This window comes from Pleurodeles waltl, chromosome 4_2 (assembly GCF_031143425.1).
Source record: "Pleurodeles waltl isolate 20211129_DDA chromosome 4_2, aPleWal1.hap1.20221129, whole genome shotgun sequence".
Classification (NCBI taxonomy): Eukaryota; Metazoa; Chordata; class Amphibia; order Caudata; family Salamandridae; genus Pleurodeles; species Pleurodeles waltl.
The window spans coordinates 423,235,489-423,254,258 of record NC_090443.1 but is presented as its reverse complement, the minus strand read 5'-3'; the positions used below and the strand labels follow the sequence as shown (position 1 = coordinate 423,254,258).

The 18,770-nt window shown below is 48.8% G+C and overlaps 1 protein-coding gene across 1 annotated transcript; it reads left to right on the top strand.

Annotated features, from left to right (window-relative positions):
* The first annotated feature begins 1,702 nt into the window (after positions 1–1,702).
* LOC138293877 (uncharacterized) lies at positions 1,703–7,509 on the top strand. The gene is made up of 3 exons (XM_069233175.1): positions 1,703–2,033; positions 6,282–6,663; positions 7,218–7,509. Exons 1-3 carry the CDS (start codon positions 1,703–1,705, stop codon positions 7,339–7,341), a joined length of 837 nt encoding a protein of 278 aa, XP_069089276.1. The 3' UTR covers positions 7,342–7,509.
* The last annotated feature ends 11,261 nt before the right edge of the window (positions 7,510–18,770 follow it).

Here is an 18,770-nt window from a genome sequence, read left to right as displayed (position 1 = left end):
TTACAATGTCTAAGGTTTTGTTTAGACACTGTAGGGGTACCATGCTCATGCACTGGTACCCTCACCTATGGTATAGTGCACCCTGCCTTAGGGCTGTAAGGCCTGCTAGAGGGGTGTCTTACCTATACTGCATAGGCAGTGAGAGGCTGGCATGGCACCCTGAGGGGAGTGCCATGTCGACTTACTCGTTTTGTCCTCACTAGCACACACAAGCTGGCAAGCAGTGTGTCTGTGCTGAGTGAGAGGTCTCCAGGGTGGCATAAGACATGCTGCAGCCCTTAGAGACCTTCCTTGGCATCAGGGCCCTTGGTACTAGAAGTACCAGTTACAAGGGACTTATCTGGATGCCAGGGTCTGCCAATTGTGGATACAAAAGTACAGGTTAGGGAAAGAACACTGGTGCTGGGGCCTGGTTAGCAGGCCTCAGCACACTTTCAATTGTAAACATAGCATCAGCAAAGGCAAAAAGTCAGGGGGCAACCATGCCAAGGAGGCATTTCCTTACAGTAATGGAACAGAAACTGGACATTTGCTGCATGCACGGTCCTAGACCTGGAGAAGGTGTCTGACACTGTGGATTGGGGCTAGCTCTTCTCCACACTGTCAAAATTTGGGATTACATGGAGGATCCAAGTGCTGATACGACTGCTATATACAGACCATATGGCACGAGTCCAGATAGGACTATGTATCTCTCCCCAATTGCAGATTAAATGTGGGACACAAGGTTGCCAGCTGTCCTCCATATCATTTGCATTGGCCATGGAGCCCCTAGCACAGAAACTACGTCAAATGGGAGGCGAGTGGGGTATTCTGCTATCTGGGGAAATTCATACAGTCTCCTTATATGCGGACGAGGTCCTGATTTACATCTGAGACATTTGTTATGGCTTTGCATCCACACTGCCCTCTAGAAGACTTTCAAACTGAAGGACACCAGCTAAAACGGGAACCCCACATGGTCAGATATTTGGGCATTAATATCCACCATGATAAACAAGATTTACTGGATGGTAATTTTACGAAAGCAGTGGCAACAATGAGGCCTCATATGGCCTTTTGGAGCAGCTGCCCCTTACCGTTCAGGGTAGGGTGTCCTTGACAAAAATGGTGATGTTACCCCAGCTGTTATATTTCTTTCAGAATATACCACTCAATGTACCCCGGTCCACCTTTCATGCTTTGCATTCTACATTAGGGTCCTTTATTTGGAACAAGGGGAGACATTGAGCAACAGTTTCCCATAACAAAAGGCAGCTTAGGCACTTCAAATTTTGGGCATTATTATCGGGCAGTGCAGTTGCAATGGCCAACTATTGGTTTGCGGGGCAATACACCGAGGAGGTAGGCCCCTTCACCCCTGCACATGTGTGCACAGTAGAGTCTCTTTATGCCTCTGGTGTGCCTCCAGACGATGGCGAACAGCTTACTGAAGATTGCATTCTAAAGCTTTCACCGTAGCCTGAAACTTATACCAAAGATCCCGTTGTATTCACCAGACATACCACTGCGGTCAATTTCTACCTTTTGATGAGATGCTGGGAGATCTGGTGTTGACTACATGGGAGGAGGTGGGTGTGGATGCAATAGCTGCTTTGTTTCAGGAGAGCCCTCTCTTGTCATATGAGCATGTGACGGGCCGGATTGGACCGACCCGCACATCGCACCGACTTGTTCTGTCGCTGCCTCTAGTTAACTGGATATGCCTTCTGCTTTCTCCAATCACAACCTCCCAGTGCTGTCCCGGTGGGAACCCAGATGTTTAAAGGGACCGCCGTGTATTCCTGGGTTGTTGAGGGCCGGGAGTGTTGCAGTGGAAAGGAAGACGGCCGACAGAGAGAAGACGGAATGCAAGGACGACGGGGAATCCAGAGCCGTATCCAGCGGCTACTCGAGCAGGACGGAGGAGACCGCACCATCAGCCGGATACTGCCAAGAGAAGCCGGTGGTCCCGTCCAGGGATGAAGGAGACAACCTCCGGAAAGCAGGACGCGAGTGGCAGCCACGCTTCAGGAGGAGCGTGGCAGACGCAGGTGCGTGGGGTTTTCGGGGGTAGGGATTTGGGGGAACAGGAGGAAACGTACAGAAAAGGGGTGAAGGGCACAGATACACTGATATTGCACGAGGGAGGGTAAACGAGGAGAGAGGGAGAGAGAGTAAAGGACCAGAGAGAATGTAAAAAAAACACACAAGACGGAAACACAGGAAAGAGAGAAAACAGCAAAAAAGAGACATAGGAAAGCAAGGTGACATTGCGTGTACAAAAACTCCTCTCCAGGGAAGGAAGAAAGAAAACCGAGGTAGGGCACAGACAATCACAGGAAAGAAAAGGAGGCACAAAGACCAAGAAGGAACAAAGTGTGACTCAGGGAAAGACAGCGGCAGGAAGAGATAGGAAAGGAAAAACTCGAAACACTTACCAGGTGTATTCTTCTTCTTTCCACATGTGCTTCCCGAGAGAAGAGAAGGAAAGAAGAAGACGAAGTTCCTAAAGACAGCCAGAAGACAAGTCACGGAGAACACAGATACAACATATAAAACCCACTCACCTTCAAACTGTATTATACCGTCAATAAAACCACTTACATATAGAGGTGACGAGTACTGAGTGATCATTGACATCCATCCTGTAACAGAGCAGCTGCAGGAGGAGACTGGGTTTCCTGCGGGACACTTCCTGGCACATGCACATCTGTTAGCGGAGGCGCTCCATCTGTGGGGCATCACTGACAAGGAACCGGACCCCCACCCACTAGTGCAATTGTTGTTCATGATGGGTAAAGGGTGTATATCGATTACATGGTTGGCTCGTGCGTTTGCGCATGCTACACAGGACTCCTTTGCTGCAACACGTAGAGAGTGGGAGAGGGACCTAGATAAAGAATTCATGGTTAAGGAATGGGAGACGGCTATAGAATATCCAAGGCGAGTGTCACGAAATGCAAAATTTCAATATATCCAGCATAACATTCTGCATAGAGCGTACCTCAAGCCAGCCACCCTCTCCCGCACGTTTGGCTCCTTGTCAGCATGACCTCGATGCCAGCTACCCGGAGCTGACATGAAACATATGTTCTGGGACAATTCAGAAGTAATAAGTTACTGGGCCCAAATACACACTGAAATAAAAAAGAGTTACTGGGCCCTCTAACTTGTGATCGCTGGAGGGGTCACTGCTTGGCCTGTTCCGAAAATCACTGGTCGCCAAGATTAATAGCAAATTTATTGATCTGGTGTTACTAGTGGGTCGTAGACTTATAACTATGCACTGGAAATCCCAAGTGCTACCGGATACGACCCATTGGCGGGCAGCAACACTTAAGTAGCATTGAGGCAAGAAGAAAATAGAGGCTTCTGTAAATATCCCATAGCTGCAGAGTGGAAAACATTGATATTTGACCTTGGTACCCACCCCCTGACACTTAATGCCACCCTAGATGACACCCAATAACTGTGATAAGCAGTATTTCACTAGTTTCAAATTTGTCCCTTACCTGAAAAGTAAAATCTGCTAGCTTGGAGATGTGGACTGTGCCTGTTTATATCCAAGGAGACTCTGAATAGAGGAGCACCTCCCTCGTCCCCTCCACAGGGGATTTTACTTAAGGTAACTTGGCCCTTGTAGAAGTTTTTATTAGCTGTTGCATTTGTTGTTGTGATTGGTTGCTGGGGCTAGTCTTTCTATTGGCTTAAGGGTTAGGGTTTGTGTTCTGATTTGATGTAGGACTACGTTTCCTACTGGGGTAAGAGTCTAGTGTTTGCATTCTGATTGATACTCGGGTAGGGTTGCTATTGGACTGAGGGTGTAGGGTTACTGTTCGTATTGGCTGTCAGGGCTTAGGTTCTGATTGATACTAGGGCTGAGGTTACTATTGGATTGAGGGTCTAGGGTTACTGTTTTGACAGGCTGTCAGGGTTAGGTTTCTGATTGGTTGATATGGCCAGATCTCCCATTGGCTTTTGAATTTAACGGTTATGAATCTGATTGGTTAAGGCACGGGTTCCATTGGCCTATAGGGCTATTTAATGCTAGGGGTCACGGCATCTCCGACCAGGAGTTGTGGCTAAGGGCGGAGAGGACAAGGGCAGCTGACTGTTTGGGCCTGTTCAGGACTGTTCGGGCCTAGAGCCAGAGATGCTGCCCATTTCTCCATTAGAAAGCAACCACATCAATCCCTCAATATCCTCCAACATCCAAACCCAATATCAGAAAATGCATCCAACACATGCACCACAAACAAACCTCATATAGATTTCTATGCCTCTACAACAACCACAAAACCCCACATACCACACCTATACACATCTCCATCATAACTACATTATGACACCTTCATTCTCACACCAAACACAACTCTGTCCATTACCACTTATATAGCCACACAACACAAAGCCACATTATACATAATTGTAATCAATCCAGACACACACACTCCCTGTTCATACAAAACACCAGCACTACCCTCTACTTGCTCCTAACAGATCTCTTTTTATCATGACAAACCTATACTTAGCCTTCCATCACACCATTCACAGACACTCTCCTTCTCTTTTAACCAATTACACAGAAGCATACAATCCTTACATTCTTCTCCACCACAAACATTACCTGTTCCATTGATCAAATCTAACACAAATACTCTTAACTCTCGTCCATCCCCTTTTACACACCTCATACACTCTTTTCCAAAACACATTACCACCCCTGTACTATTCAAATACCACTCATCAGCAGTAACTCACATACAAATCCTTAACAGAAAACCACTACATCAATATTTTGTCTCACTACTCCACAAACCACACACATCACCACATCAAAATAACACAAACTCTCATAATACTTTCCGTCACACCCACTCCCACCCTCATGACTATACAAAAAATACAAATCCTAACCAAACTTTACTCCACATTTCTCACTCTTCACAAACATCCACCTCATTCACCCTATCACAGCAACATTCATTCACCCGCCTCTCACCCATTGCACAATTTAGAGACTTAAATTATGATCCACATGCTCCTCCACCACCCCTAACCCACTTTCTTTCCACCCTAAACAGACGCAAACAAAGTAAACAACACGCCACTCTTAACTGGTCATCCCCCTGTCTATTACACAACAAGGCTACTCTACAAAAATGAACAAAACTCACTATGGGCCAGATGTAGCAAACGTTTGCGAGTCGCAAATGGGTCGCAGCGCTATTTGCCACCTCGAAAAATGCGAAGTGGGATGTACAAATCCCATTTTGGAGTACCAAATAGCAATGCAACCCATTACCGACTCGCAAAATTTGTGGCCTGATTTTGCGACTCGCAATTAGGAAGTCGCAAATTGCGAGTCGCAAACCGTATGAAAAAGCCAGTCGCAAATTGCGACTAGTAGCAAAAAGCCTGTTTTGCACACCCAGATTACCACTGATTCAGAGCAGGTGGTAACCAGAACCAAAGTATAAAAGGAGACCCAGAAGGCATCTGGGTCACTCAAAAGGGCTGCACTATACGTGATTGCATGGAAGAGGAGAGTCCAGGCTGTCCAGCAGAGGAGGAGGAGGCAGAGACAGGAGAGGATATATCGAACCAGGCAGACCCTATTCCAACAAACTGAGGAGGAGATTTATGATAAGTACAGACTGAGCAGCGCTGTTATCTTAGAGATAATTTAACTGCTGAAACCTCAGCTAAAACGCCAGACAATGCGCAGCAGCGCCATCCTCAGACATGTGCAAGGGCACTGCTCACTGCACCTCTTGGCCTCGGGTAGCTATCAGGGGGTGATTGCAGTGGCAGGTGGGGTATCCCAAAGTGCCCTCTCATGATTCTTCAGGCGTTTCCTAGATGCCATACTCGCACACATGTCCAGATATATATACCTTCCCAGGAATGAGGCGGAAATCAACAGCACCAAGTTGGACTTCTACAGACTTGCCAACCAACTTCCCCCATGTAATAGGGCGTGTGGACGGGACACATATACCAATTTGCACACCAGCAAATCTGGAATATGTGTTCCGCAATAGGAAATGTACCCACTCACTAAACATCCAGGTGGTATGTGACACCCATAATGTCATTACTGACATTGTGGCTAAATATCCAGGGAGTACACATGATGCATATATATTCAGGCACAGTGGGATACCCCAACGCCTAGAACGTGGGGAGTTTGGAGAAGGATATTTATTAGGTACTGGTGAGTACAATCTGATGCCTTAAATACATGTTACTGCGTAACCCTGTGATACCCTGCTAAGTTTGCCTCTTTTGTCAAATAGGTGACAGTGCATATTCCCTGAGACCATGGATACTCACCCCATACCCAACACCTGGCAATCTGAATGAGAGGCGATACAACATTGCACATCAGCGGACCAGAGCTGTCATAGAGAGGACGTTCGGCTTGTTGAAGTCACGATTCAGATACCTGCACAAAAGTGGAGGAGCACTTCAGTATGCCCCAGAAACAGCATGCAAGATCGTTGCTACTTGTGCCATCCTGCACAACATTGCCACCAGACAAGGGCTATATCTCACCCCCAATGACACAGATTTGGAGAATAAGGAGCAAGAGCTACCACACCAACAGCCTGGGGATAGAAGCATCGCAATGGAGGGCAGACAGAGACGGAACTACATAGCAACCCACTACTTCTGCAGGTACGTAGCAACCGTGACAACACTCACTGATGTAAGACACACATTGCCCAGTTGTGTAGTTCAACAAATTAACCCTTTTATTGCAGGACTATAATGTGGAAACAATTGTCAACTATACTACAAAATGCAAAACAAAAGTGTAGTCTGACACATTACGTGCATTTGCCTCTGTAACACCACATATCAGTAGCTCACAGCCTCCTGCGACTACGGCCACCATGGCTCACTTCAGGTTGGTCCCCTGAGCCCTGCCGTGCACTGCTACTCCACAACACACATGCATCAGTGGCAGACACACTACTCACACTGGAGACCTCCTCACTTTCCTGCGGGGTATCCCCAATGCCCCTTGCTGCCTGTCTAAACGGGCAGCAGTGTTGCGCTCCCTGCACCGTACTTGTGCCCTGTCAGCCATCAGTTCCCTGACCAAGTTGTCTATGGAGGTAGTCAGGTTACCCAAGTGAGCGTTCATTGTAGTGAACTGGTTGTCCACATTTGCCAGCCCATGTGTGATTGTGTTCTGCAGTCTTGAACCGCATTTGTCTATTTTGCAGCCGGTGTCTCTGCAATAAGGATGCCTCCAGCCCCAACAAATCCTCATCTGCAACATCCTCCCTACGCACAGACTGCATTGTGCTTTGTCGTCTACGCACTGAGCCAGATGATCCCTGTGGTTGACTCTCTCTAGGCATTGGCCCCAGTGTCCCAATGGCTGTCTCTATACCCAGAGCCGGATCATCCATGTTCTCCTGTGCCGATTGGACGGGTGGTGTTGTCCTGCACTCCCCTGCGGTGCCTATGGCAGCCTCCTCCTGTGTGTCCGTGCCATGATCCTCTCCCTGCACAGTGGCACTGATGGGGGGGCCTTGTGGGAGACTTGTGGGACATAGGGGATACACTATCAGTGTCGCACATATGCTTGATGCCTCAGAATAAACATTCCCTATATTTAGACTACTGTACTACATTGCCCATAATGCACTGTTCTATAGGTTGCAAAACTGTGAATGGAGCTAATCTGGAGGTGCCTGCTGATGTGTACTGTGTTTGTGTGCATGGTGCATAGGCTGGTGTAAATACATTCATTTTGGTACTTACTTGTTGATGTTCCTGGTGCTGAACTGTCTAGGTCTCCAATGCCCAGTACAGCCTCCGGCTCCAGAGTTGTCTCCACCATGGTTTCGATGGCTGTAGGGGGTGGTACAGTAGATGGCTCTCCTCCAGTGCCATGCATCTCCCTCATGCGCTCCGCCACTCTCTCCTTGGTCCTGGAGCGAAGGTCATACCACCTTTTAAGGGCCTCATTCAGGGTGCGGTGGCTGACACCAATGGCATTTATTTTGTTCAGGATGTCATGCCAGATCTTCTTTTTGTGGCTGTCAGGGACACTCATTGCTGCCTTGCCAAATAATTCCTCATGGTGCAGGCAGCACTCCTCGGTGAGCACCTCCAACTCCTTCTCAGAAAACTTAAGTTTACGTTTTCTGCCTCCACTGGGTGTCTCCCTCTCCTGTGTAGCCATTGTTGCTGCAGCTCGTCTCACCTGGGTGTGGCTCTGCAGTTTGGGCTGGATGGGCTCCTCCCTGTTCCTTGGGGTTACTTCCTGGTTCTGATGTCATCACTCAGAATCAGGAACTGGGTTTTTCAAAAGTTTAATTTTCACCTGCGTGCAATTTGCGAGTCAGTTGCAATTTTCAACACAGGACCACACCCTTTGTGCAATTTGCGACAAAAGCGAGGTTGCAAATTGCGGTGCGACTCCGCACCGAATCGCTATTTGGAATAGCGATTTTTCCTGGCATATCGTTTTGCGCATGGAGTCGCTATTTCCGACTCGCTATTTTTTGCGTTCCCACATCTGGCCCTAAGTCACTCTCAGCCAAGTCCACCACCAACACTCACAGACCCAACAAAATGCCTCCTAAGCCCTGCTGGATGAGGAACACAATATAGAACAACGCTCTTGTGGCCCTCATTCACTTATTATCACAACTAACACACCTGCTACAAGCTCAAAATATACTGTTCACCATTCTCTAAAACAAAATGACACCACCACCAAAACACATTTTCTAAACTGCATACTCATAAATGCTTATTCACTCTAAAAAAACAAGCACCACATCTACAAACTGCTCACTCACACAATCTGACTTACTATTCATAACAGAATCATGGTTGGGAGATGACAGTGCCCCAGTGTTGCATGAAGCCATTCCTCTAGGCTATCACACAAAACCATATAGGCAAAAGAAGATTGGACTAGCTATTATATGCAAACAAGCAATAAACCTCAGCAAAACAGACATTTCCATACAAGTTTGTGAGGCCCTCATCACCAGATGCAACCCTACCCCAACTTCCTCCTGTAACTTTCTCATCCTTTACAAACCACTGTCTAACAATCCAACATTCCCAGACACATTTCTAAACACAGTTTCAAACCTTATATTGTTATACTCTAAACTATACATTCTTGGGGACCTAAACATTTGCTTTGACAAACGCAATATGCCCCATTCAAAAACTATCACCACTTGCCTAGTCACATTGAACCGACATCAGATTGTACACAATCCCACACACGTCACTGGACACATCCTAGATGTCATTTTTGCAAACCCAGACCTAGTTACCATTCAAAGCATCACACCAGTCACATGGTCAGACCACCATTTGGTAACTTTCCAACATAAAACAACAAAAATCAACACACCCAAGAGCACCTTACATACATCCACCTATTGATCATGGAACAAACTCAGTTTTGAAGACTTAGAAACACAATTAATAGCCAGCATAGATCTAGACACAATGAATTCTGTTCAAAAGCTATATGAGTGGCTACAGGAAGCTTTCGATATCCTAATACCACTCAAAACAAGTAAACAGGACAAAACAAAACCAATACCTTGGAGAAATACAGAACTAAAAAAAATGAAACAACAAATTAGAAGGCTGCAACAGACCTGGCTCAAAACACACAACATTAAAGACAAACTTCACCTGGAGCACAGCACATTATTGGGGTGCCGGGGGGGGCTGCGGAGAGGCAAGAACTATGTCATCTGATGTGTTCATTAGACAGTATGGTTGTCACACATTTCACTCTTAAAATGATGTATTTGAATGTACGGGGCTTAGGATGTGTGGCCAAGTGCCATAAAATTATCTCTTATATGAAACACATGGGGATGCACTTTGCCATGCTGCAGGAGTCACACCTCACTCAGGTGGAGGTGGACTGCCTCCGCAGGTGTTGGTGCAGACAGCTGTTTGCAACTACATATTCTGCCTTTGTAAGGGGGCGGCGGTCTGTGTGAAGGCGCGTACCCTTTGAGGCCTCCTCGGTGGATGTGGATAAGGAGGGCCGCTATGTGCTGGTATAGGGACATCTCCATGGTAAACCTTTGGTGCTGGATAGTATACATGCCCCTAATCATGATCAGATCCCTTTCCTACACTCCATGTCCGCCCGGCTGGCACAATACACCAATGTCCCATTCCTCATGGGGGGGGGGGACTTTAACGGGATCCTTTGCCCCCATCTGGATCGGTCAACCCCACTTTGCAGGGCGCAGCAACAGTTAGAGTGGTAATAGGTATGACAACCTGGATAACCCAATGGGACCTGGTGAACATAGGGTGCCCTCAAAACCTGCTTGTTATAGACTACGCGTACAACTCACACCTCTACCACGTACACATCAGAATAGACCGGATACTATGCTCTACCTCCCTTAGTGGTATGGTTATGCATATAGAATATCTTGGTCGGACCATATCGGACCATAGCCCGCTGCTAATCTCCTTACAAACTACAGAGATCTGACCTCCTGTCCTGAACTGGCGATTGCACTCCGGTGGACTGGAGGACGACACTTACCAGAAGGCACTGATGAATAGATTGACTGAATATCTGTCATTGAACCCCGGTACAGCATCTAGTCGAGGAATCAAATGGGAGGCCCTCAAAGTGGTACTGCAGGGGCACTGTTTGGGACAAACAGTGGGCATTAGACGAGACCTATAATGTGACATTACGCGCTTAGAAGAGAGCCTACACCAATATGACAATGACCTAGACAGAACCCCAGAGGCGCAGACAAGACTACTTGAGACCCAAGAATAATACAACTCAGCACTGGAGTGCCTTCGTTATCATGACTACAGAAATGTATATTGCCAGAGTGCGTTAGGAAGAGGGGAGGGTGGGCAGACTTCTGGCCTGGCTCATTCTCCCGGGAACAGGGGACACACCGATGACCCGACTGACTACAATGGAGGGCACCATACTTTATTCACCCACTCAAATAAACACTGAATTTATGACATACTATATGTCTCTGTATGGCCCCTTGCAGCTGGTCATGACTGACGAGAGGGAGGACTTTCTGGGCTCTATCTGACATGGATAAGGACACACTGGGGCACAACTTACGGGGGAGGAGGTTAAGGCTGCCATAAAGTCTCTGGTATTCGGTAAGACACCGGGCACTGACGGTTTACTACCAGAGTTTTACAAGGTGTGCCTTGGTGTATTGCCACCGCGGCTAGTGGAGATGTATGCTGAAGCATATGTGTCAAAGATCTTATAAGCCTCAACCAGAGAGGCCATGGTGGTCCCTTTGCCTAAATCCACACAAGACTAAATGAAAGTTACGGACTTCTGGCCTTTGTCCATGCTTAATTCAGCCTTTAAGATACTCAGCAAGGCCCTAGCTATCAGATTGTTGCCCCACATGTGTACTATGATACACAGTGATCAAAGCAGGTCTATACCTACCCATGGCACCTCTAATAGCCTCAGAGGCTCTACTCCCTGCTTTATGATGACATGCAATCCCCGGACCCTAAGGCAATGATTGTGTCAGTGGACACTGAAAAGCCATTCGACATTGTGAGCTGGGATTTTCTAGGGGCCACCATGTCACAGATGGGACTGGGGAACGCATGGGGCAACTGGGTCAAGCTGCTTTACACGCAACCTATTACAAGAGTTAAGACGGGGCAGATGATCTCAAGCAACTATAACATACACAGAGGCACCCGCCAGGAGTGTTCACAGTCACCGCTGCTATTTGCTATCGCCATTGAACCCTTGGCAGCGCGGCTCAGAAGGATGGGCCACGAGTGGGGAATACACAGAAATGGGCCATCTCATATAGTCTCCACATATGTGGATGACCTACTTATATATCACAGGGATGGAGCAAAGACACTGCTACGGGTGTTTAAGTTATTGGAACATTGCAGCACCTGTTCAGGCCTCCACCTGAAATGCAGGAAGCTGTCAACATCAGGACAGTGCGTGATCTACTGCCGACAAAAATGCAAAAACCCAGCCTTTATGCAAGAACATAATTCATGCATTGTGTTTATATGCAGTATGTTAACCTTTTGCATTGCAGAGTTAAACCTTGAAAAACATTATTAATGATGTTTGCAATAATAGTTCATTTGCAAGGTATTGCTGCAGGCTTACTGAGTGTGTTAGGGTGTGGTCCCTTTCTAGGACCTTCTAGAAGCTTTCCCTACAGCATGACTGGGTGTGGTTTGGGAGCTGGGCCAGACTCTATATAAGGGAGCCAGCCCAGCTCCACATGCTCACTATTCAGAGGTCCCGGTGCAGAGCAGCAGCAACTTCCTGAGCTCCTGTTCCGGAGGCCTACCTTGATGTTCCAGGCCTGCCCCACATTATATTGGTGATCCCTGAGCAGGGCGGTAAGGCGGCGGTCGGGCTGGGCCCGCGACCCCGTTCTCAAAGACTTTCGAGTTTTGGGCCTACTTGTGAAACTTTCAGAGTGCACGATTCGTTGCTCTCATGTGAACCTTAGCATTCAGATCGGCAACAGCTTGCGCAATCATTTCATGGCATTTGCATATTCTTGTTCGAATCGGCAGTGTGCGCAATTCATTTCCCGCATGTAAAACTTGATGTTCAGATCGGCAACAGTTTGCTCGATCATTTTATGGCATTTGCATATTCTTGTTCGAATCTGCAGTGTGCGCGATTCATTTCCTGCATGTAAAACTTGATGTTCAGATCGGCAACAGTGTGCGCGATTATTTCATGGCATTTGCATATTCTTGTTAGAATCTGCAGTATGCGTGATTCATTTGCAGCATGTAAAACTTGATGTTCAGATCGGCAACAGTTTGTGCGATCATTTCATGGCAATTAAAACTTTGGTGTGTAGTGTTTGGTGAAGTGCACACATTTATCCCGAGCTTTTGGATTTTCTGTGAAGATGCTAAATTCAAAATGTGACATTCTTTGTGCATATTAAGTCCCTAGTACAATTCCTATTGTTTTCCAGGGAATGTTTCAGATTGCCTTTTGTCCTCATGTAAAAATGCAATGTTTGTTCTGAAATATTATTCTAGAAGGTTCTTGTATTTCTAGACAGTATGTGATATTTCATGAAAAGCTCATATGAAACATTGTATTAACCATTCTTGAACTTCTCCAGGTACCCAGATTTCTTGAGGTCTAGTTATAGTCACTTCTTAGGTTATCCACGGTTACAGTATGAGAACTTTTAGAACTATAGTCTAGTGAAAGTCAATGTGATTATATCTTGATATTGTGTTGTTTAACCTTTTGCTTCCTACAGGTCTCCTTCCTAGCTGTTCCCTACCTGAACCCCTTTTCCCCCAATTGGACTCTCTCAGGCTCTGTGATATTTCTATCGGAGCTTTGGAGCTGTCTAGTGGTGGACATGTTGGGAACGTGCGCAGGCCCGAGGATCTGGTCTCCTTGACAGAAGACGTGTTTTCCCGATGGTCAGCAGCATGACCCACTTGGGCTTCTGCCCAGAGGAAGTGACCTGCGCGCCACACTCCTTTTGCAATCTTGGTACTCAGATTTACCATGATTGTAAAGACCTATGGGAGGGTAATTAGGGAAGGCGATTCGAGGGCTACGCCTGCTGTCACTTTTTGGTGTTCCCTCTGCCTACCCACTATGGCACGCATCTCCCTCACTAAGATGGTGATGCTCCCCAGGCTACTCTATTATATTGTTAACTTGCTCTTCTCGCAGGGCGTGGCTTGGCCGTCCTCCAAGATTGCCATCACGCTGTGAGGCTCTGCAGGGCAGGGGAATAAATCTGGTTAAATCCTGGTGGACCGGCTGCCCGACTTGCCATCCTCGCATTGATTCACACTGGGCTGCCCTGGGGAGCTGCGGAGCGGAAAAAATGGAGCCAGCTCAGCGGTGGGGGACGCGCTGGGCCTATGCGGCCTGGGAGAACAGTGCCTGACTTTGCGCATGCTGCACCCAGGCCGCGACGGTACTCGTTCCTCCTGTGGAGATAAGATACAATTGGTGAGTGGTGATTAGAGCGGCTCTCTCCCTCCTCCCCCCCCCCCCTGTGATTGGGTGCCGAGAGCTTGGTTGGCGGATTTCAGGCTTTCCTTGATGGTCCCTGACATTGAACTCCTGCGGGGCCCGGTCGGCAGCTGTGATCGGCCCGCTGGTTTGTCGGCCTGTGGGCCAGGGGCCAAAGCTTGAGAGCTGCTGGCAGTGGGCGCCCCTGTGCTCGGGGGAGTCTGGGCGCGGTTGGAAGTGTCCTGGGGCCTGAGGGGGGTGCCGCGAATGACACGTGAGAGGTGAGCGCTCGTCGACCAGAGTTCCTGTGCTTGGACGCCCTGGGCCGCATCGGAGCCCCTGTTGCTGGCTACCTGCAGGGGCCGATTGACAGCGGGGGTCGGGCCGCACGGCCCCACAGCCCCACGGGTGAGTGCATTGCCACCGCAAGCGGCTGTGCCGGTCCCGCGGAGCTGTGACCTGTCTGCGCGGTAGCAGACGTGGGCCCTGGTCCCGGTGTGCGGTGCCCCCGCCTTCCTTTCTGTGGTAGGAGAGATGAATTGGAACAAGTGGGCTGTGGGGGTTCCTCTGTCCCCGGCAACCCCTACTTACCTGGTGACTGTTTTCAGAGAGGTGTGGTGGGCGTCTCTCTGGCTGGCGGTCTGGGACGACTTTCTGAGAAGATGGGGAAGGTGGACCAGAAACAGCCTAAGCTCATATTCAATGGGAAAAAGAAGTGTAGTCAGGTCAGTCGGCTGGCAGATGATCTACAGCTAGAGGAGGATGCTCCAGTGCCCTCCGTGAAGGCTATGTTCTTAGACCTCAAGCACAGTCTGGCCAGCATTGACACCAAGTTGGACCACTTGACTGAACAAATGGATTGTTTAAAGGAACCGGTAGATCGCCATGACACACGCTTTGAGCAGATAGAATCACGCACCTCGGATCTGGAGGACAGTCGACGTGGAGTTGGGGAGAAGTTGCTGCGCCTGGAGCGCGTGTTGGAGCTGAACCGGAACAAAAATGAGGGCCTTGAGGCCCACTCCCGCCGCAATAACATCTGCATTTTGGGTCTTCCGGAGTCTACAACCATGGGGCGCATGGAGGGTTATGTTGAGACTATGCCTTCTGCGCTTCTCCCCGGCGAGCTCTCCCAGGTATTGGTGGTGGAGAGGGCACATAGATCGCTGGGGCTGAGACCACCGCTGGGGACACCGGCGCGCCCCATCATTGTGCGCTTATTGAATTACAGAGAAAAGGACACAATACTCAGGTTGGCCAGGGATCGTTGTTCCGTGATCTACAATAATAATGAACTGAGTATCTTCCCAGACTACACCTGTTTGGTGCAGGCGGCCCGTAAGGCGTTCCTGCCTGCTAAAAGTACTCTGAGCCAGACGAATGGCAAATATTCCCTTATTTACCCTGCTAAACTGTGAGTGCAGCATAAGGGTAAGCTGCACTTTTTCACAGATCCGAAACCGGCCATCAACTATGCTAAATCGGTCTCCAAAAAGGGACTCCGTACTGCCTGCGGGCTGCTGGCAGAGACAGTGATGCTCTTAGTGACAATGGCTGAAACCATTTTGTTGCTGGGGGTACGAGTCTGTTCAAGGCTCAACTTTCAGTGCAGCCTGTCTTGTCATACACTTTACACTGTGAGTGCCCCTGCCCACCCATCCCAATCGGGGCAGTTATCGGATAGCCTCACTGACGCCCCACTGGATGAGTCCATTCAAGCTGTTTATTATTATGTTGTGGGATATGTATTTGGGTGTGGGGGGATTGCAGGACTGACCAAATTGGGGGGTCAGCATGGGTGGTGATTTGCACTGTTCTGCACTTGGTTTGTTATTCCTGTTTCTTTCTTCCCTCCCCTGCTTCTTCCCCTTCATGCAGCCAATGCCTTAATTGTGGTGGTATGGGGTGATGTGTGTTTTGGCAGATTACTGGGATGGCGTATAAAAACGTGACTCCTGTACGCCGTCTCACTTGGAACGTTCAAGGGCTGAATGATGGGCGTAAGATGAGAATGCTGTCAGCCTATATGCAGCGCCATGCGATAGACATCTGTATGTTGCAGGAGACTCACCTGGTAGAGGCCACGAAACACAGGGTGAAAGCTGGCTGGATTGGTGAGTGTCATGTTGCAGTGTACTCGAGGTATGCACGGGGAGTGGCAATTCTGATTCAGAAAGGGTTGCAATGGCATACTGAAAAGGTGCTCGTGGACCCGAATGGTCATTATGTCATGATGCAGGGCAAATTACAAGATAGGCCATTTCGGTTGGTGTCGGTTTATGGCCCAAATGTCAACGACCCCGAATTCTTTGGGAAAATATGGCGACTGACTGGCTCACTGGGCTGTGGGTCCTTGCTATGGGAAGGAGACTTCAATGTGGTATTGGATTTTGAGGCAGACCGTGAGAGCCAGGTCAGGCCGCAACACATGGCATCTGCTAAGGCCCTGTCTCTTATTATGGTTCAGGGTGCTCTGGTAGACCTATGGAGGGCTAAACACGGAATGGATAGGGAGGACACATGTGTCAACTATGTACATGGCAGTTGGTCCAGAATAGACAGATGGCTTGGTACAAGAGACGTGGAGCTCTGGACGAAGTCCATTGAGCATAGGCCCGCACCTTGTTGGATCATTCGCCGGTCATGCTGGAGCTGCTCGTACCTGGGGGCCTCAGCCGCGCATTCACGTGGAGGTTGCCCTATGGTGCGTTGAGAGATCAGGCCTTCAGGGAAGAGATACGTGACGCTATAATTTGCTGAAAATCAGGGATCTGTATCCTCGGCGGGCACCTTGTGGGAGGCTTTTAAAGTAGTAATTCACTGGATCTGCTTTGCCAAACAACACAGTGTGCTGAAAGTGCTAAGGCGGGACTTGGTGAGTCTGGAGGCACAACTTGCTAACCTTGAAAAATGACTGATCTCTGACGGGTCCGGTAGCCTCCTGGCTGAACTGAGGGAAAAGATGTCACAATATGAGGAGGCGGCACTTCGCAAGGTCTGCTTTCTAGGTAGAGATGCTATGGCGAAGAGATATGGTGAGGGTGAGAGGGCTGACAGAACGCTGGCTGCAATGCTCCGCACACTGTGGGCAGGCAATTATATTGTAGAGCTGACCGACTCGATGGGAGTACACCATACCGGTACTGAAGAAATCAGGCATGTCTTCACTGACTTTTATTCTGACCTGTACGCTGGGCAATCGGGGTTGGGATCTGAAGCTGCCACAGATTACTTTGAGGATATTAGCCTGCTCTGGCTTGAGAACTTGCACAGGCAATATCTAGATGCTCCTTTCTCGGTGGACGATGTGATCCAGGCTATATGAAGTCTGCCGGGAGATAAGGCCCCAGCACTAGACAGCCTGACGCAACCCTTCTATAAGGAATATGCAGATTTATTAGCACCACACCCCCTGGAGGTCTATGCGGAGGCGCTCGAGAGCGGCATTCTCCTGGCCTCGCTGTGGGAGGCTTTCATCGTGACTATTTTGAAGCCCGGGAAAGACCTGTGTTGTTGCGATTCATATCATCCACTTTCGTTGAAAAACATAGATAATAAGATCCTGGTGAAACTCATCGCGTCCCGGTTGCAGCCCTTGCTCCCTTCCTTGGTGCTGCCGGATCAGACCGGCTTTGTGCCCGGACAATGTACCTTGTATAATCTCCGCACCTACTTTGCGATATCTAGTATGATCTGACCTGAGGATCGCACGGCGGTGGTGTTCCTTGATGCCACTAAGGCATTTGATTCTCTTGCATGGCCATGCATGTTTGATTTGCTAGCTAGAGTGGGGCTGATTCCTAGGTTCATTCAAGTGATCCGCTTGCTGTACTCGCAACCGACTGCCCGACTGAGATTAACAGGACAATTTCGGATCCCTTTCTGATAGCAAGGGGCACCTGCCAGGGGTGCCTACTGTCGCTGCTGCTATTTTCGGTGGCGATGGAGCCGATTGCATCACGCTTGAGGCAACACCATAACGACAGGGGACTGGCATTCAGGCAGCGTCCAATATTGATTTCCATGTATGCGGATGATGTTGCACTGTATGTTCGGACCCGCAGCTACATCTTGACGCCCTGATGAATGAGATAGTTTGCTTCGGACTGATTTCTGGAATCACAATTAACTGGTCAAAGTCGGTGGTGTTGCCCCTGTCTGATACTACGGCGCAGTGCCCCTCCAGATATCCCCTCTGCTGGGCTGATGGGCCAGTGCGGTGTTTGGGTATCTCGCTGAGTAGTGAAATAGACAGGCTGTGGTCGGCCAATTACGGCAAGGCCATTTCGTGGCTAGAAGATAAGGTGGCGGTTTGGCGTTCGCTGCCTCTCTCGCTGACTGGCCACATAGCGATAGCGAAGATGGTTATTCTGCCCAAATTCTTATATTTATTTATCAATCTACCTCTTGTCCTTACAACTAGCTTTATGAAAAGACTTAAATCTGCGCTTGTGGCTCTTGTTTGGGTTGGTCAGCAGTCCAGAATTTCATGGGAAAAACTGACACTTCCGTTCGAACAGGGTGGCCTGGCAGCCCCGGACCTAGAACTCTATTACAACTGCGTGCAGGCCCACTTTGGCCATTTCTGGCTGCACCCCATACAATATCTGCCACACCTGGCTCCTGAATTTGATGCAGTGTGGCCTGATAGGCTGTCGGGGTGATTGGCGGACCGTCCAGACCCAGGCCCCGGGGGGTGGATACTGTGTCGTGCACGGCGCGGGCCTGGACTGCGCTGTTGAGGTGCGCCGGGGTGCAAAGCCATTTGCGCCTT

What these genes read in the sequence shown, in the direction of transcription:
- LOC138293877 (XM_069233175.1), top strand. Translation starts at nt 1,703, where the DNA reads ATGCCTTCTGCTTTCTCCAATCACAACCTCCCAGTGCTGTCCCGGTGG. An exon ending in GAGGAGCGTGGCAGACGCAG is followed by an intron (nt 2,034 to 6,281) that starts GTGCGTGGGGTT and finishes TTTGTCAAATAG; the next exon opens with GTGACAGTGCATATTCCCTG. An exon ending in GCAACCCACTACTTCTGCAG is followed by an intron (nt 6,664 to 7,217) that starts GTACGTAGCAAC and finishes TCTATTTTGCAG; the next exon opens with CCGGTGTCTCTGCAATAAGG.